Source organism: Urocampus carinirostris, chromosome 18, assembly GCF_059441175.1.
Source record: "Urocampus carinirostris isolate Australia breed hairy pipefish chromosome 18, RoL_Ucar_1.0, whole genome shotgun sequence".
In the NCBI taxonomy this organism is placed as follows: Eukaryota; Metazoa; Chordata; class Actinopteri; order Syngnathiformes; family Syngnathidae; genus Urocampus; species Urocampus carinirostris.
Window position 1 is genome coordinate 23,419,056 of NC_142366.1, and position 24,159 is coordinate 23,443,214.

A 24,159-nucleotide genomic window follows, 5' to 3' on the forward strand; every position below is an offset into this window, starting at 1 on the left:
CTACGCAGACAACATGCGAGCACATTAATAATGAAACTTCCAACATTGAACATAACTTTCCCACGCACCTGCATTCAGTAAACAAAACAATACAAAAGTCAGGGGCCTCTGTTCACGACTGCAATTATCTAAAATATTAAAGATACAAAAGAACGGGTCATCACTCAACAGGCCGCACCTCGTGGCATGTTTGCATCAAAACACGTTGCATCTTCATTTCAAGCTGTATTGCTTTACTTCTTATTTAGTGCTTTTTTTAATATACATCATTTAGCACAACTTATATATCTTTATATACAAAAATAATTTGCGAAAGCAGCTCATATGTCTAGCAAAATATGCATTTTTTTATCCAACAGATATTGGGCACATCTTACCTTCAGCGCTTATAAATTCACTTAAGCTACGGCAAGCGCTGAAGCCCATAAAGTGCCAAACGAAAAAAAACAGTCGCAGACGCCCGTGACTTAACAACTGAATGAGGTACCGGAATATTAACAGTAATACAACAAAAACACAGATTTTGTGAGAATTCAAAAAAACATTCAAAACAATCAAATTTCAACTCTGTTACACCTGTCCATTTTCTTCATGCTGAGGTTTTTGTCTTTTTCCTTGCCCTCGTGTAGGTTTTAAATCGGGTATGTTATTAGTAGTCTGTACAGCTAAATTGACATTTTATTTTTATGAATATTATTGCGACTACTGGTGCTGCTGCTGCTGCTGCTCGGAACACTTGACTGTATGTTGTGTCTTAGGTCCTGTAGGTCAGTTGTATTACCTAAATATTAGACTTTAGCTCACTTGCACTTTTATTTCATACGTAGGACTTTTCTCGTTCATCCGCACTTTATTGTTGTCAATGTGTACGAATTGAACAGCGTGAAACGGGTTGCTTTTCTTCAGCCTGGGCCAGGAAGATTTTTTTCAGAGTTGATGGGTCAACGGGTGGAGCTAAATTTGGAAAAAAAATCTGTTGGAGTCTGCAAGAGACCTGAGAATGGAGTGGTTTTAAACCATGGGTGTTACTAGCCTGTTTGTGGGGGTGCTCGAGCACCACCAAATGACACCCAAGCATTTTGAAAAAACTCTTGCCCTACATAAAGGACAGCTTGGGCTTGAATAGAATGAAAAACGCTACATTAAAAAAGAAAAAAGTCCAACAAAAGGCAGCGTCTGAAATACTCCGATACATTTTTTGTGGTTCGTTTGAACGAGCACACTGTCCCTTTAATCTCATCTGTTTTTGTTAGAAAAAGAAATTCAAAATGTGATATTGAAAATACACAAAGGGGCTCTAAAAATAGGCAAGGCAAATGAGTCGCCCTTTACTTGCTCCGAAAGTTGATTCAATGGACTGCGTAGGAATTCTAGAGGTCACAGTAGTGCCGGGCAACTCAAAACGAGCGCTGAGAAGCACAGGGAAGAATACAAACTACGGAAAACCAAAATCTGAATGTCAAAAAACTATTACAATATATATTTGTTCAAAACAAAACATTTCGTCGTATTCAGAACAAAACACGCAGAAATAATAACGATATCACCATAAACGACACCGCGGTCACTGCAACACAAATCCGACTCGCTGTGGCGACCCCTAGTGTCGTAAACTGAAACTTACACTGTTTTTGAAACAATATTGCCAATATTGCATGATTAAGATTTCATCAGATTGGACTTTTTTTTCTTAGAACAAAAGTTGTATTTCATGAGAAGTTGGGTGTGGACGCGGATCGAGTTTTTATTCGAGTTTCCGATCGGCTCTTTGAAATCGACGGACAAGCTTGCGACGGATTGCATTCAAGAATGCCATCGTTGCTACGAAACGACTACGAGAGCTTTGAAAATGCTTTTTCTTGGTATGTTTTTCTTTCGAGGTATACGTTAGCCAAAACACAAATGATACATATGTTTCTATTTCTTAGATTCCCCAGAAACGCAACCGTGCCCATTACAATTTGTAAATGACAGCTAAGGCATTTGAAACCAGTGGTAAAGCAAGAGTTATCTCGCAAATATGCTTGTACACTGTAGTCACTACAGCAGCATGCTAAATCGCAAAATTAAAGGCTTGAAAGAATATTCAAAGTCCGGAAGGAAGGAATGCTTCCGGTTCTGCAACGTTTACCTCGTGTGTTCTTGAACGTCCCACGAAGCCATCCTCTGTTGGTAAATATGTGACAGGTGAGCGCCTTTCTCATTCCTGGTTGGGATTTTGGAGACGATGGCTGCATTCTTTTGGACGCGGTGTATCAACAGAACCTTCACGTCGTACGCAACTTGGACGAAAGGGATCAGAATCAAATCTGCAGATCGCTTTTACCGCACCACTCAAAGAAGGGTCGCCGATGCTGTCAGAGTAAATCACTTTTCAATGTCGCCTTCGTCGCTTCTTTTTCAATGCTCGCTGACTTGAACGCCTGCAAGAATGACATCCATAGAATTTTCAATGTGTTCCCAAAACCTAGTCTCAAGGACTGTGTATGAAGTCATAAGACCATTTGGTCACAAACTCAACAAGCGTTTTACACATTTGGGTTTTTGACAAATAATCAATAAAATCTCAATATACCATTACCTGCACAAGAGTTTAAAAGACATGCCAAGATCATGCCATCGTAACAAGAAATACATTGGTATCGGGGGAAATCACCCAAAAAAAGGCTAATTAAATATTGATCGAAGCGGCAGGTCTCAAATTGCTTGGGGATGTTTGACTAAACGTGTTTGTGTGATTTGTACTTTCATTTTACGCAGGGTGGGAAGTCCGCATTCCTACTGGGCTTCCCGACGCTCTCCATCCTGACATACGGAGCTTATCGCAGGCTGCAGAACTCGGCGCTGGTTCTTGCTTTAGAAAAAGGTAGTTGAGAATTCATGACACGATCAGCAATACACAATTTACATGTACCGCAATTTCACGAGAACAATGCGCACCCTCCGTAGCCGCCTGTAGTTCTCTAACGCTGCACAGGGCGCACCGCACCGTCGGCGCACCGCACCGTCGGGCGCCCTCTGCTGCTCGCGCCATACAACAACCCAGACAAGCGTACAAGTGTGCGTATGTAAAAATACAACGGAAGCATAACCGAGTTCCGTTGCGGTTTATTTATATATCCATTACAAAGTAAGACTCGCAGATAAAGCAAAATATTAAAATCCGTTTGGTACTCACATTTTGAAGAGAACATCCGTGACATAACCGTAGAAAATCCTCGACCTCCGTTTCTGACCGGAACGGCCTCGCTTAAGGTTCACTTTCTTAGTCACCTTTGGTGCCGTGCAGCTCCTCAGAAATAATTTTGCAAACTACAGTTCCGGCAGACGCGTTAGTCCGAGCGCCGACAATACATTGTCTTCGTTACAATCCACTGGAAGTTTCTGCGCCGCCGTAGTCCGCGTGGAAAAATGACACCGTTTCGTGAACTTTCAAACGGCTACCTACGCTACGGCGTCGGAAAACACCGGTATTTCCGCGAATGACGTCTGACGTCACGGGTCCTCTTCTGCACAAGCGGGACACATGAGTTGTATACGAGTGACATTTAGTTGGAGATGTGAAGGACGTGACAAAAAGTCTATGACTGGAACCTGTGACTTCGCAGTCTCGTGGCGGGCCACCGACCCTAAGGCAATCGAGCTGCTTTACGTGAGACACGGGGCCTGCCTACAATGTAAAAAAACTCTTTTGTGCGCCTTACGCCGTTGAAAATCCGGTACATGTTTTTGTGTTGTGCAAAGAGGAAGTCCTGGAGCAGGCGGACTACCTCTACAGCTGCGCGGAGACGCACAAACTCTTCCAGCTTCTGCAGCAGTACAAAAACAGGTGAGACCCGCGACGGCCGGATTTTCGCCCACCACGATTCGATTGTCCTTTCTCTCCAGCGATAACGCAGAGTTCTTGTGGAGGCTGGCGAGAGTGTCCCGAGACCTTTCCGAGTTGCCCGAAACTCCGGAAGCGCGAAAGAAACAGCTGGTGTACGAGGCCTTCGAATATTCCAAAAAATCCTTGGAGAAAGACGAAAAGTGTTTTGCGGCACACAAAGTGAGAAGACGCGTCGCGGCTTTTACCGATCCCGTCGGATTCACCTCTTTTTCTTTCTGCTGGGACATCCGCAGTGGTACGCCATATGTCTTAGCGACGTGGGGGAGTACGAGGGAGTCAAGGTTAAAATTGGAAATTCCTACACAATTCGGGAACACTTGGAGGTGAGTAAGGCCCGCTCGTATGTCAAGTGACCATCAGAAGTAAAATCTCATTCGGATATATTTGTTATCACCAAGAGAGCTCTCGAGCTGAATCCCAAAGATGCGACATCGTTACACATTTTAGGTTACTGGTAAGTGTGGCTTTTTTTCTATGAAGAATTGGATTGAGATCCGTCCGATTTTAGAGTAGAAATGACTTGGAACGGTTTTCAAAATCTGGAATTTACAGAAATGATGTCCTCGTATTGATTCAAGGTCGCTGGTAGACTACCGTGCCAATCCGTTTCAAATTTCTCTTCCATTTGTTAGGTGTTTTACTTTTTCTGACCTGCCCTGGTATCAACGGAAGGTGGCGACTGTTATTTTTGGCTCACCTCCCACATCTACATTTGAAGAGGTGAGAATTTTCTTTTCTTCGAATTTTGTTTCAAGTTTAATGAATGTCTTTTCATTCAAGGCTTTGCAGTTCTTCCTGAGAGCAGAACAAGGTAAAACAAGATCTTCCGTTATGTTCTAAAGCACACCTCAAATTATTATTTTTTTCGTCTCAAACAGAAAGCAAAATGGCTTTAGTTGAGTGTGATTTTACAAAACTGATTTTTTTTTCTCAAGTTACATTAAAAATAGTTTGCATCGGATGGTATTTGAGAAGAGTTTTAGTGTATGGGACTAAAGAACAAATCTTGTTCTAATAAAAGCTGAAATATGGTGGGCGGGTCAAAACAAAAAAATCAATCGGCCAATCGGCATTGGAGGTCTCAACAGGTGGGAATTATGGCTTATGGAATTGTGGCCTATCTGCCGAAATCTTGGCTGCCCGAAAAGGATCCTCAATGGTGCGGGAAGCATCCATTGTTTCCTTTTTCAGTTGTTTATTTTTTTGGCCAGCAATAACCGAAGAACAAAGTAGCAAGGGCCCTCTGATAAAGTATCACTGAATCCCCGATATATATATATTTTTTGCATTACAGCCACCTTATTTGATATTGACAGATTTTGTAAATGATTACTTTTGAAATCACTTCAAATTAAGTTTTCTTAAAACAAAGCTAAATTTCATATTTAGATATTTTAAAAGCAGGGTAAACGTCGTGTATAGAAATGGTCATTTAATTCTGGGTTAGGCTTTTCATTTTAGTATAAGCAATGGAAAATGGTCATTGGGATCCCTGTAAACACTTGAAATATAAATTAAAATATTTACAGATCTACCCACAAAAGAATATACAATACAAAACAATTTTGGCTATTTACACACTGAATGTATTTAAAGTCGAACAATACAAAATCCCTGTAAATGCAAAACAATCAAATATACATTATAACTATGAACTCTTCAGTGCTATAAATGATAAAATGTCAAAAGAATTAACGATTTAGAATTCTATTTGAACCAAATTAGACGGATATTCTGTTAAAAAAAAACAACTCAAATATACATTCAAATAAGTAAAACAAAGAGCAAAACATTGAATGCATTCCTCTTTGCATCGATCATTATCATTAAAATGGGTCCAGATTTGGCTCCTTTTTTCTGCTTTTTATACCTTTAGTACTTTTTTGTTTTCTGTATTAAGCTTGTATAACCCAGCACCTTTAGAGCCCTTTTCCTGTTTGTAAATATGTGTAGCTAAGCTGTGTGTGCATAGGTGATGCAGAATTCATCCATTGACAAAGATTGTTGATCATGGATAGATACAGCGCAAAATAGACGGCACAAAGAATATGCTAGCAGCAAGATAGCCACTTCATTTTAGTGATCAAAGCAAAAAAAAAAAAGATTTTGTTCCAGCGCTGGATTTTTTTCTTTGAAGGTACTGGCATCATTGAAAAATTGTCCATGGAAGTCTTTGAATTTGGTCATTAAAAAAAAGGGCTAAGAACCCTGAATAAAGCAGCCAAACAAATACTCGGTAGGAGTTTTTGAAGGGGGTGAATAAGCAGTCGTCTAAAATGTAAAACTAGTGTAGGCGGGTTTGCGGTACATGGAAAAAAACCTTATTGCTGTTCATCGGTACCCGTTAACGGTTGTCCTCTATCATCCCAAGTGGATCCAAACTTCTACAGTAAGAACCTCTTGATGGTGGGGAAGACCTACATGGCCATGAAAGATGATGAGAAAGCTCTTCAGTGGCTAAACAAAGCTAAAGATTACCCACCGCGGACACACGAAGACAAGGAGGTGGTCTACCGTCGTTACGGTGTTAACCGGGGGGAAGACGCTTTGCGCTTACGTGCTTCTCTCATCCGTTGTGTCCAGGTCCACAAGGAGGCCATTGACCTGTTAAAGAAGTTCAGGTGAACCTGGCACCTTTTGACAACGTCCTCTAATTGTTAACAGAGTTTGACCGATGACCCGTCTCCTCGCGACTCCAAAATAAAGAGGCACAGTCACGGCAAAGGAGGGGAGTCATTCACGTATTTATTTGTATCTCATAAATCCATTTTCTCTTCATTTCAAATGACTGAAAGCTGATTTAAAAATGAATCCTCTATACACCGGTAAAGGGCCATTCTGTACAGTGTGGTAGGTGTTTACAGTGTGTATCTACACGCGATATGTTACAGTCGGGGATGCTTTTCAGGCGACCGAAACGCTCCCGCTCTATTTCTGATATGAAACTAAACAAAAAAGGCGACGCGGATTTCCAAAACACTGGAACGGCGGCTCTGCGATTTATTAGAATGTCTAAGTAAGCTATCTGTGGCTTTTCTTTGTACAACGAGTATTCACATACACCGTTTTCCGTTTGCTTCGATGACATAACGTTTGCTATCGAGAGAAAAAGGAAGCGCGGTTCTTGAAGTCTGCTCCTTTTGCTACTACGGTGCGTTCCCTGCGCATGATTTCTTTCCGGCCGGAGCTAGGCATCGGGGAAAACAAACGCCGAACCGTCCGACAAAATGTTCGGTCTGAATTTAAACCGCTGGAAAAAGATGGCCGCCGACACCGCTGTTTGATTGCATTTCTCCGTGTACCAAATGAGACATAAAACGGATGTGAAGTGGGAACAAGAGGAGGGAAAAAGAATGGCTCCGAGGCTGGCCAAAAACACAGTTTACTAAAAGAACTTTTCGCATCCGCCCACATCTTTGCTTTCGCGCACGCGCAAGGATTTTGACGTGTAATGTTTATTTTGGCGAGTTGTGTGTCTTAGAGTTCACTTAATCATTTAAAGCACTTTCTCATGGGGGAGGGAATGTGACTCTGCGTGTCATCCTGCCTCACTGCAAGTGGAACAAGGGACATGTCACCGTGGACGTGACCTTACACACACAGGGCAACGCTTTTTAAATATGTCACTAGAAAGTGAACCTTTTTAAAGACTGTGTGTGTGTGTGATGGCAAATGTACCTCAACGACTGTCGCTAACCAAGCACAGAAAAAAGCACTGCGAGGTGGAGAACGGGTGGGTGGGTGAGGGTCGGGGGAATCACTCCTCTGTAAAAACTATTTCGTTGGAAGAAAATAAAACATCCTGTACAATTCAGAGGAACATTACAAGTAGGGTTGGGCATTTTTGTCACAATCTTCTCTTCCGATTTGTAAATATGAGCAAATATTTAACCCAATTTTCCTCTAGGATCGGACAAAATGTACAGTAAATGGAATTACATTTATGAGACGCTGTTAGGTTACTTTTTTGTTGCAATTGTCTTCATTAAATGGAATGTAATTTTAAAAATATATACCAAGACTCTGTTCCAAACATGTTAATTTTGTCATCTTGACCAGTGATTTTCAAGCACTGTGCCACGACGCACTAGTGTACAGTAAGAGTTGGTCAGGTGTGCTGTGACAAATGATCCAATGTCACTTTTTCAAATTTTAAAAAACATTCATAAATCATTTTCTGCAAATATGATGTTATTGTCAAGCGTCTGTGCCGTAAAAACAGGGGGTATTATAAATTATACTGTTCAAAAAAGGTTGAAAAACACCGGTCTAGTCCACTGAATTGTACAGGTCTCTTAAACGATACTAAGATGTTTTAACAGGAGACGGTAGCTTTTTCACTCCACTAGTTGAACAAAGACGATGGATAAAAGGGTGGAGGCGGGATTTCAGGCACCGTAATCCAAGCCACTACAACTTAAGAGCTCTATAGAACTAGAGCTTAAAAATCATTACTCAATGAAGCCCGCCCCAAAACATTTTCGTTTCATAAAAGTGGTCAAGAGTAGGACGAGTTCATCTTTAAAATGTTTTCCGTCATTTTCTTTTTAAAACAGCTTCGAACGATGAGAGGCTTGCATATTTTTGTGGGGGCTCTATATGTATATATTAAAGGTCTGCTGAAATAAGATTGCTGCAAATTAAACTTTGGTTAGAACCCAGACAATAGCTTATATACATTGGTGGTTATCTTGTGCAATTGTTTGATTAATTTGGGGCGATCGATCAGAGATGATGCTGATGACGATGGAGAGAAACGCTGCGCTTATTCTTGTCCAAATCCCTCGGTTTCCTCAATGGCAAAGAGGAGTTTCTCTTTGAGTTGCTCAAAGCTTTTGTAAGGGGGCAAGTCCAGTCGGTTGAAGCTACAGGGAAACAAAAGCATAGCATATTTTATTACAAGGATGCTAAATCCATTCATAAGGCAGTGGCATTAACACAAGTCAAGAAGCCTTTTACGATCAAAGATGATTGACTACGAAAGTATTGAAGTTCATTCATCCGTCGGGTTACGCTTTGATAGGAAAATGCAACTCGTCCGATTTTTAGAATGAACCTACTCAATAATTTCTTCCCAATACGCGATATGACAGTTAGCGGCGGTTATAATAAGTGAGTAGTCATACTCAAGAAAAAATGAATTCTTTTCTACGACCTTCCTGTAAGTGCCACTAGGTAGCAGTAAAGCACCACTTCCCTGGCTAAATTTCAAACTCATTTCAAATAAGTCTTATGCAAACCGGTTCAATAAACGCAGTTGTGTGGCTTGATATGAAGGCAAGAATGATACATTTAAAGAAATGGCAAAGGCATCCACTTTTAAGGTATAAAAAAAAAGAAGCTTTGAATAAAAGGTCAAATCATGTTTAGTTGATCACAAGAAGTCTCAAAGAGCTGTACAGACTACAGATAAAAAAGAAATCACATTTTGAAATTGTGTTTCAGAAAAATGAACGATGGAAACCAAGATTGTTTTATTCACTGGATTTACTTTATTTTTTCACTCTACCACAAGACGTCGCTGTGCTTTGTACCTCGTTTAAAGTTTGAACTTTCGTATACTACGCAACATTAATGTCGAGCAACTCGGAATCTTTTGAAAAACGCGCAGCAAAATGTTGATTACAAATATTGACTATTCAGTGCAACAACAAATGAATATCTAGTACAAGAATAATCTTTACATTTGAAAAAGAAAACACCGATCAATCTAATGTCATTTTTTCTTTATACGTATATTTCTATTATTGAATCGTATAGAGGTCTCTTGTTTTTTTGTCGGAAAAGATAAAACATTCAAAGTTTTGATGTGGTCGATAGGAAGAAAAATAAAAGTTTGAGAAAGTGTTCCACTCACCATGTGTGGCTCCTGGGAAGCCACGTTTCCTTCCCAACCTTCTCAATGCAAAACTTTTGAGGCCCGTTACTTCCTACAGTGACAAACAAATGTCAAGAACGTCATCACGGACCCGAGATGTGGGAAGACGGCGCGGTACGACTAACCCATGAGCTCGGCGAAGCCCCCCAGAGGAAGCCTGCAGGTCCCAGTAACGAACTGCATGAGGCGAAGGCGCACTTCGTTGTCCACTTCTTTTACCAGCTGCAGGAAAGAGCGGACATTTGTACGGTCGCACGTGTTAAAAATGGCCATTTCTTTGCTATTGAGCCTTTGCACGTGACGTCACGTTGCCGTCCCTGGCGGAACGAGAGCCGCGACGGACGGCAAGGAGCACCGTAACGCTCGAGTTGAAACAAATATCGATAAACACCGGGGAAGAACAGAACCGCCACCTTTTACCATGGCGATTCATTCCTGTGTGGTGGGCAAGCAACTAAGCCCGATTTTGAATTTTCTCTCTCTTGGTGAAGACAGAAAATGGCATTGTTCATCTACAGTCAAACAAGGGCCCAACACCGGCAGCCCTTAAGTATTTGCAGTCAACGTTTGATCTATTTCCCAGTAATTATATTAAAGTAAGTACCAATCACATCAAAGAAACTCAATATACCGTAAATTCCGGACTATAGAGCGCACCTGATTATAAGCCGCACCCATCACATTTTAAGGGGAAAACCGATTTTGTCCATACACAAGCCGCACCTGAATATAGGCCGCATGAACCCTCACCAAACAAACACGAGATTAATCGAAGCCAAACTTCGAGTCCCGCGATTGAAACTAAATGTCCTTCATTGAAGCACACGGTCCAAAAATCACAGCCGCCAAAATGAACGTAAAATGATATAGGTACTTAAAATTTGTTGCAGACCTGCAGATTCTGGGTGCCAGTTGATAGTGATCAAAGGAAAAAAAAAGTGTATATTTCCAAAGGTAAAGGTGGGAAAAATATATATCCGTTATTGTCCGCCGTGTCCACAAAAACTCACTTTTACCGGTCCCCACTTTCCCATCGGCGTTGGCGTTTGCTCCGCCCCTCTTTTTTAATTTGCTCGTGCAGAATAAGTGTCTCAAATAAATACATTACAAAACTATACAGTTGCAAATACATATTACACATATTTACAAAGAAAGACGGTACATCGAGAGAGTTTTCAAAGCTTTGATAATAATATAACGTTCATCCTAAACCGTGCCTTTGGGAGGTAGCCTCACGCTACTAAATAGACGCTCGCATACCTGCTAATCAGTCTGTTAGGGAAATAAAAGCAGTCATCGAAAGAATCGCGGCAGACGACCCGCTTCCTCCTAATTGGTAAAGACATCTAGATTGTCTTTCTCAATGTCGGAAAGAAATGTTGTCATGATGACGTCGTTCCACGCTACCTTGCTTCAATATGTCCCAGTAATGTGCCCGGTTTGCCTTTGACATAGTGGCTGCGTCATGAGCCCATTTGGTGCAAATTACACGATGAGGGTATGTTAACGCTCATAATTTGTGATCTTCCTCGGCACATATATTCCACCCGTGTAAATCTTACCTCTCATACTCGGGCGCTGCTGGCGGCCCGTTAGATAAATGACATAAATCGGCCGCATCCCTGAATACATCATCATCGTCACATCTGGCGGCGCCCCTGTTCGGCTGCATCGGCTCGCAACAGTTTTTTACACGTCGGCCATAAGACCCAGTCTTCGACTCAGTTTTGACGGCGCACAAAGTCGGCTCGAACTGCAGATTAAGATACGATCGCAGTTTTTTTTTTGCTGGATATGCGATCATCCAGACATCAAGCGCTCGGTGCTACGACCACTCGGGAGTGTTTATTAGCCACGGACTGCTATGTCAACAAGACCCGGCGGCCTACAAAGCAGCGAAGCAGAGTGGCAAGACAGCGGCGTGACCGCCGGACGAGGAAGCGAGGTTGCCGGGCCGTGCTAACAGCTAGGCTAAGGCTAAACGCCTCTCCCATCCATTCTCCAACGTTCGCTCTCTGGACAATAAACTGGACCATTTAACAACTGGAAGTGGCAAGCGAGATGACGAACTGCTGCGCTAAAATTCTGACGAAGACATGGTTAATCTTATCTATCCCGGCTGACGTTCAAAGTAAGTGTGCGGGTCAGATGTATCGACATTTCGTTCTGTATACACGTCTACACGAATGACAATAAAGTAAATCTGAATCTGAATAAGCCGCGGGGTTGAAAATTTGGGAAAAAAGTAGCGGCTTATAGTCCGGAATTTACGGTAGTCGATTAGCTGGTGTAACTATCCATGTTCATGGCTTGCATTGCCATTTCTTACTACGTAGACGAGCTATTTTTCCAATGACCCGGCGATTCCAAAAAGTTGCCTTCCGAATATGGGATGTATTGAAAACCGTGACGCGTTTTAACATAAAGCTTATAGCGCCAAAACGAACCATCAAATTATCGATGGAAAACGAACGTTCAAAAGATAACACGTCATTTCGCCAAAGTAAATATTTTCAACATGCTCAAAAGTGATTTGTCTACAAGGTACAAATGCCCCGTGCTTTACTGTTCTATTACATTCTCCCAAAATTGAGATACAAAGTCGTTTGAGTAACGTTTGCGCCGAGGGTGGATTTTAATGAAGGGCGGCGGCGTGTGGGCAGCTGCAAAAAAGTGGCAAGCGTCCAGATCAGAACTGATGTACCGGGACACTCTTTTGACAGTACCGCTGCTGTGGATTTACTTTAGGTCGGGCAGACCGGAGGAGTCGGTTAGATGTGTGAATTTGTCAGGAGGAAGACCGTACGGGTCGAAAGGATCGCATTAGCGGGGCTAGCTGAGTTTTTCTAAATACCGCCCTTTGTGCTCTCCGACAAGGTGAGCCACCTCGTCCGGCAGCTGCACAATATCGGTGTTGAATAGTAGAGCTCTTTTTGTTGTTTTGTACTGGCCCGGTCAACTGTTTATTAGGGGTTACTACCGCCCGTCACGGGGTCGTCACGTGGTTAGCTCACATGTGCGCAAAGGATCAATAAAGACAATGATTCGAGTGATGCGACTCCAACAACTTATTTCAAAATATACAGCTGTTTAGGGAACACAGAGAGAAAGGCGTTGCAGAACTACTCCTGGCCAGACGAACAGATACATTTGAGGTGATATCATTTTGTATTTGCAGCGTATGTTTTATAGTCTATTACAGATTGGGAAAAAATGCATCTCCACATCTGGATGGCACACGTGGGAGCGTAGGAGTATCTCAAATTACCTGCCAGAACCAGATGATCTGTTTACTGTTCCTGGTATAGTGGCGATATACTGTGTTTCTCTGCCAGTCCTGTAAGTCCACCTCTTGCATGCCGCACAGCATCACCTGGATCATGCAAAAAGGTAGAATTCCAAAAGTTGCTCAATGTGAAAACAAATATGTGAAAAGGGAACTGTATTTTGCCCTGCGTCATCAAGTATGCTTTCCGGTGGCAAAATAAATGACAACACAAAGAGTTACTTCCTTTTAAATGTCCGTTTTCACGAGTATAAGGAACACACGAAGTCTGACATTTTATTCAAATTGTGCGACGTGGCCGGTCAGTGACGTTAAGCGGCGGACCTAGACCAGCTCGGTGGCTTTATGGTAGGGAGCCCGCCCCGAGACTACGAGGTCACAGGTTCCGGCCTCGGCTGACTTACGACATTTTGGGGCGAGATGCCATCTTTTGTCGCATACAGTAGTTGACCTTGTCAACTGAACGAGACTTGCGTACCATCTCCTAGGACTTCTATGCGCCTCCTGTGTGAACGCCACAAGTGTCCCGCTTGCGCAGAGGAGGACACGTAACGTCACTCTCGATGCCTTCATTGTTTGCGTAAGTACTTACGGATGCTAACGATGCCGCGTATCTAGCAATTTGAAGGAGACTGAACACATTTGTTCCCCCAGAATATGAATGAAATCCAAAAGCTCACTTTGCCTCCATTGAATGCTTTTCATGTTTTCGTCCGCCGTGGTCTGTGGATTTCTACGCTACGCTGCCAGAAAAATGACCATCAATCGTGGTTAGCAAGCGGGGGGAGCTGAAAAATAACAAGTGCTATTCATGTGTTTTACTTTGTAATCAATACTTGAATAAACCCTTGTCATTCTCAGTTTTGCTCCGGCTGTATTTTTAAACATGCACACTTGTATGCTTGTCCGTGTTGTCGCTTTAAAAAAGTATTTATAGTTTGTCACTACTTTTTCCAAAAAGTAAGAGTTAGTAACCGAGTTACTCTATAGTAAAAGTAAGTAGTAACCAGGGAAAGTAACTATTTCCATGACTTTAAAAAGGCTGTGCAGTATTCAAGTCAGTTGATCAGAGAAGAGATAGTTGTGTTACAGAACCTTGTAATATTTATGACCCCTCGCCAGCAACAATTATCCTCCGCTTGAGGTGCAACCCAAAAAAAAAGCAGAAAACAATATAGTAAAAAAACATTCAGCAGTAAAAAACAAAGTTTAATAAATTAAATCGAACTCGAATAGTCTCTTGTAGAGTTAGTTGCGAATGCCAACTTTTTAGAACACCGTCTCTTTTCGGCTCTTTCGGCTCGGTTGCCTCAGTCACCAATTAGCCTATTCTTTCGACGAATTAGTAATCGCTATATATGATAGCAGCTATTTTGAATGGTGACGCGATTGCAAAGAGACGTGACGTAACAATCTCGGAGGAGAGCAAAAGAACGCGCAGCTAAAAATCAAGGTCGGGTGTGCCGGAACTCCCCGCTGTTGGCGTTCTGCAGCCAAAGTAACGCACCATCAGTAACGCGAAAGGCGTTGTAACGGCTGAAAAAGTAACGAGTTGGATTATCCCGTTACTGGAAAGATAACGCAGTTACGTTACGGTCAGTCCCAACACTGGTCTTTTGGTAAGACAGAAGGAACCCGCGGCCTATAGCACAGTGCGCACCGCGTAGCGTTCAATCCAAAAATAGAAGCAGCTACGGAGACTGCGCCTTCAAACCGGTGCGCCCTAAGCTCGTGAAAATACGGTCAATAAATAGAGCACAGTGAACGATCTCAGCCATAATAAAAACAGCCTTACCTCCAGCTCCTTTTCATCAAAATACTGGAGCCACTGAAGTGGAACCACCTCATTAAACCCATCCAGGAAAGCTTTGGTTTGACCTTCAACTCCACGGGAGAACCTCCACTCTGCCATTAAACTGCAACCCAGAAGTCCCAGTTCAATATGTCATGAATCTAAAATTCAATCTAAGCAAAAAATGTAACAGAAAACCTGATGTATTCCTCCTTGTTCTCCTCCGTAACAAGCACATTGGCGCCATCGGGTTTGAGGTCATGGGATGTAATTTTTCCCAAGATTTCCATGTCCACTGAGAAATACATCTCCAGACCACACTCCTCAATGTTGTTGTCCCTAAAAGATGGGGGAAAAAAAGAAAAGAATAACATGTCACATTTCATGGCTTTGGCAACGGACAACCTGGACACACGGGACATACACAAAATCCTCACCTTATCCATATAAGGGAGTTGTAGAACTCCGGGTCGATGGATTCCAAATCTTTGAGGATGAGCTTCTTGTTAAGCATTCGTTTGTAGAAAGGCAAGGAGAAGCCTGTGTCGATAAACTTCCCATGAAAAAGTGCCTAAGGGCCAGAGGGAAATTCAATTGCCTTAAATTAACAGATTACCTTAGTACCGTAAATTTAAGTGGCAGGCACGAGTAAAAAAAATGTTTCTTTGAGATTTAGCTTTAGTCTGCTTAGCATTACTTGTAATCATTTCTGACAGATTTACAACAGCTTTGAGAATACACTGAGTAGTCATTGTTACCATGTGGTCTACCAGCCTAAAATAACAGATTCTTAGCTAGCACTTGTTTCCCGAGCTTTGTGTTGGGAGCAGCATGACAGCATAGTGCGGGTCGCTGGCAAAAACTACAGCAGCAGTCATAAAAACTCTTTATGAGAGTTTAAAGATCCATATGTCCTCCATCAAAAGACCACTAAAAGTAATTCAGTAGAAATCAATGGTAATAAGACCAATCGATGGTAGTAACCCTCAAAGGCAGTTAAACACATCACATAAAACTGCAACACTTATGACACATCAGAGAGAAAATTAACTGTTGAAAATAACCAGACACGTTCTGCATGAAAACTGGTGTCGATAAATTCTCTATATTAGGTTATTTTCAACTCTGGCAAAAAATGTTTCATAAATTTGTTTCTTAAGAATGATTTATCCATCATCTGGAACGCTTATCCGAAGTAGGGTTGCGGGATGCTGGACTCCATCCCAGCTATCTTCGGGCAGAGGGCAGGGGACACCCTAAACTGCTTGCCAGACAGTTATATAAAACAAAATGTCCTTTAAATTTCGAGGTAAATATCTTCAGTTGAAGTCAAGTTTTTTTGTGACACCCTTAATCACGAGAAGTCTCAAAAGGCTGTACAGAAAACTGACTACTAGGACAGCATCCCCTGATCTAAAACCTACACGAGGGCAAGGAAAAACTCAAATCCTCAGCATGAGGAAAACAAAAAAACCTTGAGAAGGGGCCGCACATGAGCTCATCCCCCTTCCAGGGTGAGCCAGTTAAAAAGGATGTTGCAATACACAGACGTAGTCAACAAGAAATATAGGTCATTGGTACGCTATAGAATATGGGTTTCGAGCCAAGTTTTAAACAGTTCCACTGAGGTAGCAGAGAATCAGAGAGCAGAGGATTCCACAGTACCGGGGCCCGATTGAAGAATGCTCTCGAACCTGTAGATTTCTTTTTGGTTCCTGGGATAGGATTACAGTTTGTTATAGGGACACTCAATCCTGGATTAACTCGGATTCACTTGTAAAAGTCGAAACATGGCATTTCAATTGACGGAAACATTTTGCCACTTTACAGTTGCTCACAACTATGATGATTGATGATTTCCAAGCATTTCAATAAAGCTGAGCTGTCATTTGCAAATTCTTAAATCAAAACAATTCATTGAGATATCATAATTCTTAAGAGCATACCATTGCGATAAATCTGCCGATAAAGCAGAAATAGGAGAGGTGGTCTGGGTTGATGGCAGAAGCCGGGTTGATCTGCAGGCAGTAGTTGCTCTTGCCAGCGTACTCAAACAGACAGTACATAGGGTTCAGCACCTCATGCGACAACAAGAAGAACCACTCCCTGATGAAAGTCAGGTGGAAATGAAATTGCCAGTAACGCAACGCTACACTTTTTTACGATTCATTGTCATCTCACCGAGCTAATCCTCCATAATCGAGACCTTCCTCGCCTCTGAAGATGACGTAAAGTCTCCGCCTCAGGTCGTAAGGTTTCAGGGCCATGATCTAAAGCAAACAATAACACCTCGATAAGAATTTGCGTTGACCGCCTTTGTGCTGGTTATACGTCCGACACTTCACCTGCTGGAATGAGTCTTCAAATAACGTTTGTCTGGAGACGGTGATCTTCACATGGCTAGGGAGGGCGTTCGACTGAATAAAAATAAAATATGAAGGGAGAAGACAAAGCGGTTTCAAAAAGGGTCATTCGACGAATCCGTAAAAAAAAAAATGGTCAAACCTGACACAAGTAGCGGAAATGGGCAAGTTTCCACCGGAAGCTGCGCTCATATGCAATTTGGGGACCTTTCGTGCTGGAATAAAAATTTAAAAACATCAGTGGTTTACTGACCTACAAATCATCGTTTGCTAATATGAATATCTGTGAAAGAAAAAAAATGTTGAAGTCTTGCACAATAGAGAAAAGTATGAAAATGAATCCTTACACAGAGGACTTTCCAGTGCGGGGGTCGCTGAAAGTCGTCGTTCTTGTGTTATGATCGACAAAGTATCGAACGCCTTCCCTCGTGTAGCGGATCTCCCACCCCTCAGGTAAAGGATCCTCGTTCTGTAGCCTAAAACAAAACAATGGGACTACATGATCATTTTGTCCCTTTTTATATGAACTAAAATATGCTGCAGTAGTTGACAATTGTTATTATTATTCGTATATCGTCCGGCAATCATACCCTTGGGTTCGTGGGTCTTCCCATTGTGTTGTCTTTGTGTTGTGGTTGACAAAGTAGACTCTGTCGTTTGAGTCCACACGCCTCTCTACGGACGTTAAGAAAAACAAAAAGTCGACAGCCGCTTAGAAACAAGGGACACGCAATGCATCTGGCTCTCAGAGAACTTATGCAAGCAAATAATTCAATGATAACTGAAACACTTCAATAACAACCGAGACTGAAAACGTCTCAACTACAGCTGTAAACCATCATTTAAAAAAAGCCACCATATTTTCACGAGCATAGGGCCTAAGTTTCCGTAGTTGCTTCTATTTCAGTATTAACAAAGACAGAGGGCGCACCCGCACCAAAGGGTGACAACACGGACGAGCATACGAGCGCGCGCATGTAAAAATACAGTGGTGGCTAAACTTGAGTTTGGTTGCGGTTTTTTAAAAATTTTATTACAAAGTAAAACACATGGATTTTTTTTCTTCAGCTCCTTCAACATGCGAACCGTCACTAATCTTCAATTCTCTGGCAGCTGCTCGGTTTCCATTTTCTTCCGCGTAGCTTAGAAATCAACGCACCATTGCAGACGAAAACACGCAACAGAGGGAAAGCGAGCTTTTGGATTTCATTCGTGTTAGGGTTAGTTCAGTCTCCGGGAGCACAATAAATCAAATTGCCAGATTCGCTATAGCGTTAGCATTCAGAGAATTTCCTCAAACAATGCATTGCGTGTGATGTCACGTGTCCTCTTCCGTGCGAGCAAGATTATGGTGGCGTTGGCCAATACTTGTCCAGTGTGAAGATTCTCCCCCGTTTAGTTATTTTCATGAATGAAAACGCTAAGGTGCGTGAGGTGCTCGATCGATTGATCCCAATAAACTCAAAAGTGTCTTGAAAAAAAAAGAAAAAAGGATATGGAGACGCATAAAAGTCACATTTAGTTGAAAATGTGAACCATGTGACAAAAAGATGGCATTTCACCCCAAAAAGTCGTAATTGTGCCAAGGCCGGAACCTGTGACCTCCCGGTCTCGGGGCGGGCTCCCTACCATAAAGCCACGGAGCTGGTCTACATCCCCCGCCTTACATCGCAAACGAGGCACGTCGCACAATTTGAAGAAAATGACAGACTTATGTGAGCCTTATCCTCGTGAAAATACGGTATTCGATAAATGCACTCGGAGTATAACAGAATGTGAACTCACCCCAACCAGGAGGCAGCGGACCGAGCGGATCGTTCTCAGCAGACATCATGGATGCCTGACAACGAAGAATAATTATTGAACTCATATATGTTGCTAAGCACAGGGAAAAATATAAATAAACAAGGCCAATGTGGCAGGCACTGACGATACAGGTACATTCATTCTCCTTCTGCCTTGAAAACATTCTCAAGCAAATTATCCTCCTAGGATGACATTATTACATAGATGACTTTCCATAAGCCGTCCCAGGGGTCGGTAACCTAAGGCTAGTAATCCATATAAGGCTCTTTTCATTGGTGCAAATGGCTCGAAAATAAAATAGGACATGTGCAATTTTTACTATATTGCCTAAAACTGAGCCAAGACAATAGGGTTCGGTCCAGTACATATAGGTCAAGTCAAGTCAAGTCATCTTTATTTACAGTTAGATGTCACACCAGCAGACCCCGTTTTGCCTGTAAATCGCTAAGGAATCCTGGCGGGCCGACCCACTTACGAAGCGGCCGAGACGGCGTAGGGATCGCAAACAAAAGCGGGGCTGTCACTCGGGCCATGGTGCTAAGCTAAGGGAGCTACATGGGCGAAACGGCAGAGAAGGACATGAAGATGATGAAAGTGTGCCTAATTCCACCAATATTCCTTCATTGATCTTGCCTGTCAACCGACGCCTGAGAACGGCGACATCTTGTGACGATCCCTACAAAGACTTCAGCCAAGTTCAAAAGATTCAGCAAAGCTTAAATTTGGTCTTTTAAATATTAGATCGCTTGCTCCTAAAGCTCTACTTGTTGATAATCTTATTTGTGATCCCAAACTTAACCTGATTGGTATGTGTGAAACTTGGTTGAGACCGCATGAGTTTTTACCGTTAAATGAGGTTTCTCCTCAAGACTACGTGAGCTGTCATGTAGCACGCTCTTTGCAGAAGGGTGGCGGTGTTGCGCTCATTTTGGAAAAAATACTCAAACTTACTCGCCGTACCGCTAATAATTATAAGGAGCTTGAGGCTTGTTATGCGGTCCTCTTTAATGTCAATTTATGTAGTAACTATTTATCGCGCACCAGGCCATACTTAGTTTTCTTAGATGAATTATCTGAGCTGTTGTCTGCTCTAGTAACCTATGCAGACAAAATAATAATTCTGGGGAACTTTAACATTCTTATGAACCCCCCACTCAGTTCACTTACCCTTGCGTTTCGGTCTATCATTGAAAAAATTAAGTTAATCCACTGATTGATTCGCCGACTCATAATGATGGAAACACACTAGACTTGGTTTTAACTCGAGGAATTTCAACCTCAAATGTGACTGTGTTACCGTGTACTACCGTTATTTCTGATCATTATTTTGTTACATTTGAGGTGCTGTCTAAATGATGTATTAAAGAAACTAAAGGATTTAGCAGAGCTCTGAGCTCTCTGATCTTCCTTCAGGAGTAGTTGCATCATTTCCTTTATATAAAGGCTCTATTGCATCATTTCATTTATGTAAAGGCTCTATTGACTCACTCAGGAATGAGTTTAATGCTGTCCTGGATTCCGTAGCGCCCCCTGCGGCTTAAATCATGAACTAAAAGACGCACGCCTTGGCTTAAATCATGAACTTACTGATTAAACTAGATCGCTTATACAAGACTGCAGAAAATTTGAAAGAGAATAGCGCGCTACCGAGCTTGAGGTTTTCCATCAAACCTGGTGTGACAACTTGAAGTATAAAGCAGCCCTTGCCTCTGCAAAATCAGACTATTTTTCGAAGGTGATTGCGGCACAAAAGAATAACCCCAAAATCCTTTTCGACACTGAGGCATCGCTAACGAGGCAACAGATTATTCCAGATAGTTCTACCCATTCAGCACATGACTTTATGGTCTTCTTTAATAGGAAGATTCAACGCATACGGGAAGAAATTTCTAAAGACAATGTTAATAAATCACATACTAAAAGGTCTGAAATCTATAGATGCGACCCACAGGAATTTTTCCGATTTGGTGATCTGTCACTTGATAATCTTAAACAGGTGGTGAATACGGCCAAACCGACGACCTGCCTGTTTGACCCGTTTCTGGGTTCGCTGATTAAAGGTCTTTTTAGACCCTCAGTTCTAAATATTATAAACAATTCACTCTCCTCAGGTGTAGTTCTGCGGCTTTTAAGTTGGTTGTTATTAAAGCTACACTGAAACGACCCAACCTTGATCCAGAGAGCTTATGTAATTTTAGACCTGTGTCAAACCTACCGTTTCTTTCTAAAGTACTTGAAAAAGTTGTGGCACAGCAGCTGAATTATTTTATATCTGAGAAAAATCTTTTTGAATCCATGCAATCAGAATTCAGGGCTAACCACTCTACTGAGACAGCCCTGATTAAGATAACCAATGATCTACCAGCAATGGCCTCCGGCGCTTCATCACTCTTGCTGCTGCTGGACCTTCGTGCTGCCTTTGACACTGGACTATAATATCTTACTAGAACGGTTGGAAAAATGGATTGGTCTCTCAGGAACCGTCCTCTCATGGTTCAGATCCTACCTCTCAGATAGAACGCACTGTGTTAAATATGGTGGAATGACATCTGAGCCCCTTAGTGTTACCTGTGGTGTTCCGCGTGGTTCAGTACTTGGCCCCCTTCTTTTCAGCATTTACATGCTTCCATTAGGTGATATTATTCGCATGTATAATATCAGTTTCCATTGCTACACAGATAACCCTCAATTATATCTTACGATGGAGGAATGTGCCACACTAAACTGTGGAAATTTGGAGGCCTGCCTCACTGAGATAAAAGAGTGGATGTCACTCAAATTCTTGCGCCTTAACGCTGAAAAGACTGAAATTCCAAGTTATTGGTCCATCTAAATGCCGTGACTTGTTCTCAAAAATGGCCCTGAACATTGACAAATGTAATATCACCCAGAGTGACTCAGTCAAAAATGTAGGTGTCATATTTGACCCCGATCTGGCCTTTCAAACACACGTTAAGAATATTACTAGAACAGCTTTGTTCCATCTTCGCAACATTGCTAAAATTCGCCTATGTCAGTCGGATGCGGAGATTATAATTCACGCGTTTGTTACCTCCCGTCCCGATGACTGTAATGCACTACTCTCCGGTCTCCCGAAGTCCAACATCAAGAGTCTTCAGCTGGTACAAAATGCTGCAGCGAGGCTTTTAACTAAGACAAGAAAGTTGGATCACATGGCTCCGATTTTGGCTAACCTGCATTGGCTCCCTCTTAGCTTAAGATGTGATTTGAAGGTCCTGTTGGTAGTATACAAAATCATGCATGGACTTGCTCCCTCATATCTTTCAGATTGAATTTCCCCCTATGTTCCGGTCCGGAGCCTTCGCTTTGAAAATGCATTTGATTGGGCGGGCGGTCGCAATGGGCGAAGCTGCACACGGGGCAGGACGCGTACGACGTTCCTTCTCACCCAGCGCCGTCTAAAGGTAAATACATTGTTGTCCTCGCAGTATTTTGTGACATTTTGACAAAATAACTTTTTTGCGTTTTGTTTTGAAACCATTATTTAGGACAAAAATGAGCTTTAACACTCTTAAGTAACTACGGGAGGGAGCAAATTTATGTTGAAATGGGACAGAGGCGCTAGCATTATTAGGACTTCATTGACTTAATGAAACCATCAAACAGTGAAATCAAATGTGCTGAGAATTAGCTTTTGTCTGGAGAGCGGGTTTAGTGGTTTTGTTGAATTTTGTCTTCAAATATACGGTGTAGCTCTTTCTCTCTCCCCCTTACAAATATATTTTTTTAAATCAAAATATTTTTGCTTTTATGGCTCTTTGGCTCAAAAATGTTCCCGAGCCCTGAGCTAACCTGATAACGGCTGATGCATCTGGAAGAGCAATAGGTTTAGGCAGGAAATTGGGTGATAGTATTCTTACAGAGTAGAGGTATCTCTGGTTAAACTGGTGCATAGCTCCCTGCAGCTGGCTGCGTTGACTCTGCCACTGTTCAAAATTCCGGACCGACTCCATTGTGGGACGCTGCCATGTGGTTGTACGGGTGTTATGGTCCACGTAATAGATCCTGCCTCGGTCATCGACGCGACGTTCCCATCTGAGCAACACAAAAGAGAATGATGAGAGTGGAAAAGTCTGTCAGTCCTTTGTTGATGATTAACTCTTTGAAACTAACTGATGTTTACAAAGGCAAAAGTTGATGCTTATTGAAGAGAATTTTCCCACTTCTTTTTTTTTTTTTTTGCACTAACTCATTCTACAACTCTGTGTCTGAATTTCAACTCAAAATCAAATAGGGCCAACATCGCCAGCAGATGGAAGCTTGGTTTTAACTTTGAATGACCCCTTGCTTCAAAGCATGTGTCTATAAAAAGAAGTAGGCCTTGCTGATAGAAAAGAAAATATTATGCATATTGTTACAGAACAATGTGATTGTTATTTTATATGTGTTATAACTTTCAAAATAGAGAAAGGACTCCACGGGTGGTTTGAATTTAGAACTCTCAACATTTAAACAAAAGATGTTTAAGTTTTTTTTTATTATTAGCAACAACGACAAAAAGTTACTTTTGCCATGAAATGTTGCTTTTAGCTAAGGAAGCTTGTTTTCTGTTTTTTTTCTTTTGCTTTACAATAATCCGATTCATGAAACCACACAAAGTTATACAGATCAGTAAAAAAATAATAAGTAGGGGAAAGTTGAGTCCAAGCCAGGGGAGGACACACTTTTAAAATCGCGTTTGAAAAAAAAAATCACACAGGGGCTGGACCGAGGAATAAAAAAAATAGCTGATTGATGTATTTCTAATCTTGTTTATGCAGATAATGAGTGTCAAATCCAATACCTCGGCAATACATGAAGAAATCAAATCACATAAGCCAATCCTTTTTTCTCAATAAAATTACATCGAAATGAAAAAAAAAAACATTTTCTGTTACAGTGGCTGGTTTGAAATAACGGGTGGCTTTGGCGACATCCAGTGGATAGAGTTAAAACTGCAGGTCACTGTTGAGAAGCGGCTCATTTTTTGATTTATGCTTCTCTCAGCATTGTCTCGAGGGCCAGATTCTATTTGTTAGATACAGCCCGCTGGCCGTAGTTTAGCAGTGCCTGGTCTAATATTTCACTTGGTTGTTCCCATCTTTGGTCTGAAAATTGACTATACTGCAAATGGTGAAATATACG

The 24,159-nt window shown here is 41.9% G+C and overlaps 2 protein-coding genes across 2 annotated transcripts in view; one reads left to right on the top strand and one right to left on the bottom strand.

Annotated features, from left to right (window-relative positions):
- The first annotated feature begins 1,708 nt into the window (after positions 1-1,708).
- On the top strand, positions 1,709-6,613 carry rmdn1 (regulator of microtubule dynamics 1). The gene is made up of 11 exons (XM_088322834.1): positions 1,709-1,862; positions 2,188-2,362; positions 2,761-2,866; positions 3,745-3,829; positions 3,889-4,048; positions 4,123-4,212; positions 4,288-4,343; positions 4,522-4,609; positions 4,670-4,700; positions 6,261-6,394; positions 6,473-6,613. Exons 2-11 carry the CDS (start codon positions 2,228-2,230, stop codon positions 6,512-6,514), a joined length of 927 nt encoding a protein of 308 aa, XP_088178960.1. The 5' UTR covers positions 1,709-1,862; positions 2,188-2,227; the 3' UTR covers positions 6,515-6,613.
- A 1-nt stretch (position 6,614) lies between these two features.
- Positions 6,615-24,159, bottom strand: part of wwp1 (WW domain containing E3 ubiquitin protein ligase 1) — a 28,606-nt gene continuing 11,061 nt past the window's right edge. The window contains exons 11-25 of the mRNA XM_088322822.1: positions 22,896-23,070; positions 18,994-19,048; positions 17,799-17,883; positions 17,556-17,684; positions 17,351-17,423; positions 17,191-17,262; positions 17,027-17,115; positions 16,792-16,951; positions 15,283-15,416; positions 15,044-15,184; positions 14,849-14,969; positions 13,036-13,140; positions 9,893-9,989; positions 9,747-9,819; positions 6,615-8,754 (exon numbers count right to left, since the gene is read on the bottom strand). Coding sequence (XP_088178948.1) covers positions 8,655-8,754; positions 9,747-9,819; positions 9,893-9,989; positions 13,036-13,140; positions 14,849-14,969; positions 15,044-15,184; positions 15,283-15,416; positions 16,792-16,951; positions 17,027-17,115; positions 17,191-17,262; positions 17,351-17,423; positions 17,556-17,684; positions 17,799-17,883; positions 18,994-19,048; positions 22,896-23,070 — 1,609 coding nt within the window. The 3' untranslated portion in view covers positions 6,615-8,654. The remainder of the gene's footprint in view (positions 8,755-9,746; positions 9,820-9,892; positions 9,990-13,035; positions 13,141-14,848; positions 14,970-15,043; positions 15,185-15,282; positions 15,417-16,791; positions 16,952-17,026; positions 17,116-17,190; positions 17,263-17,350; positions 17,424-17,555; positions 17,685-17,798; positions 17,884-18,993; positions 19,049-22,895; positions 23,071-24,159) is intronic.

Coding starts and splice junctions, on each gene's coding strand:
- rmdn1 (XM_088322834.1), top strand. CDS start 2,228: ATGGCTGCATTCTTTTGGACGCGGTGTATCAACAGAACCTTCACGTCG. Junction 4,213..4,287: donor CAATTCGGGAACACTTGGAG/GTGAGTAAGGCC, acceptor GTTATCACCAAG/AGAGCTCTCGAGCTGAATCC. Junction 4,701..6,260: donor CTTCCTGAGAGCAGAACAAG/GTAAAACAAGAT, acceptor TATCATCCCAAG/TGGATCCAAACTTCTACAGT.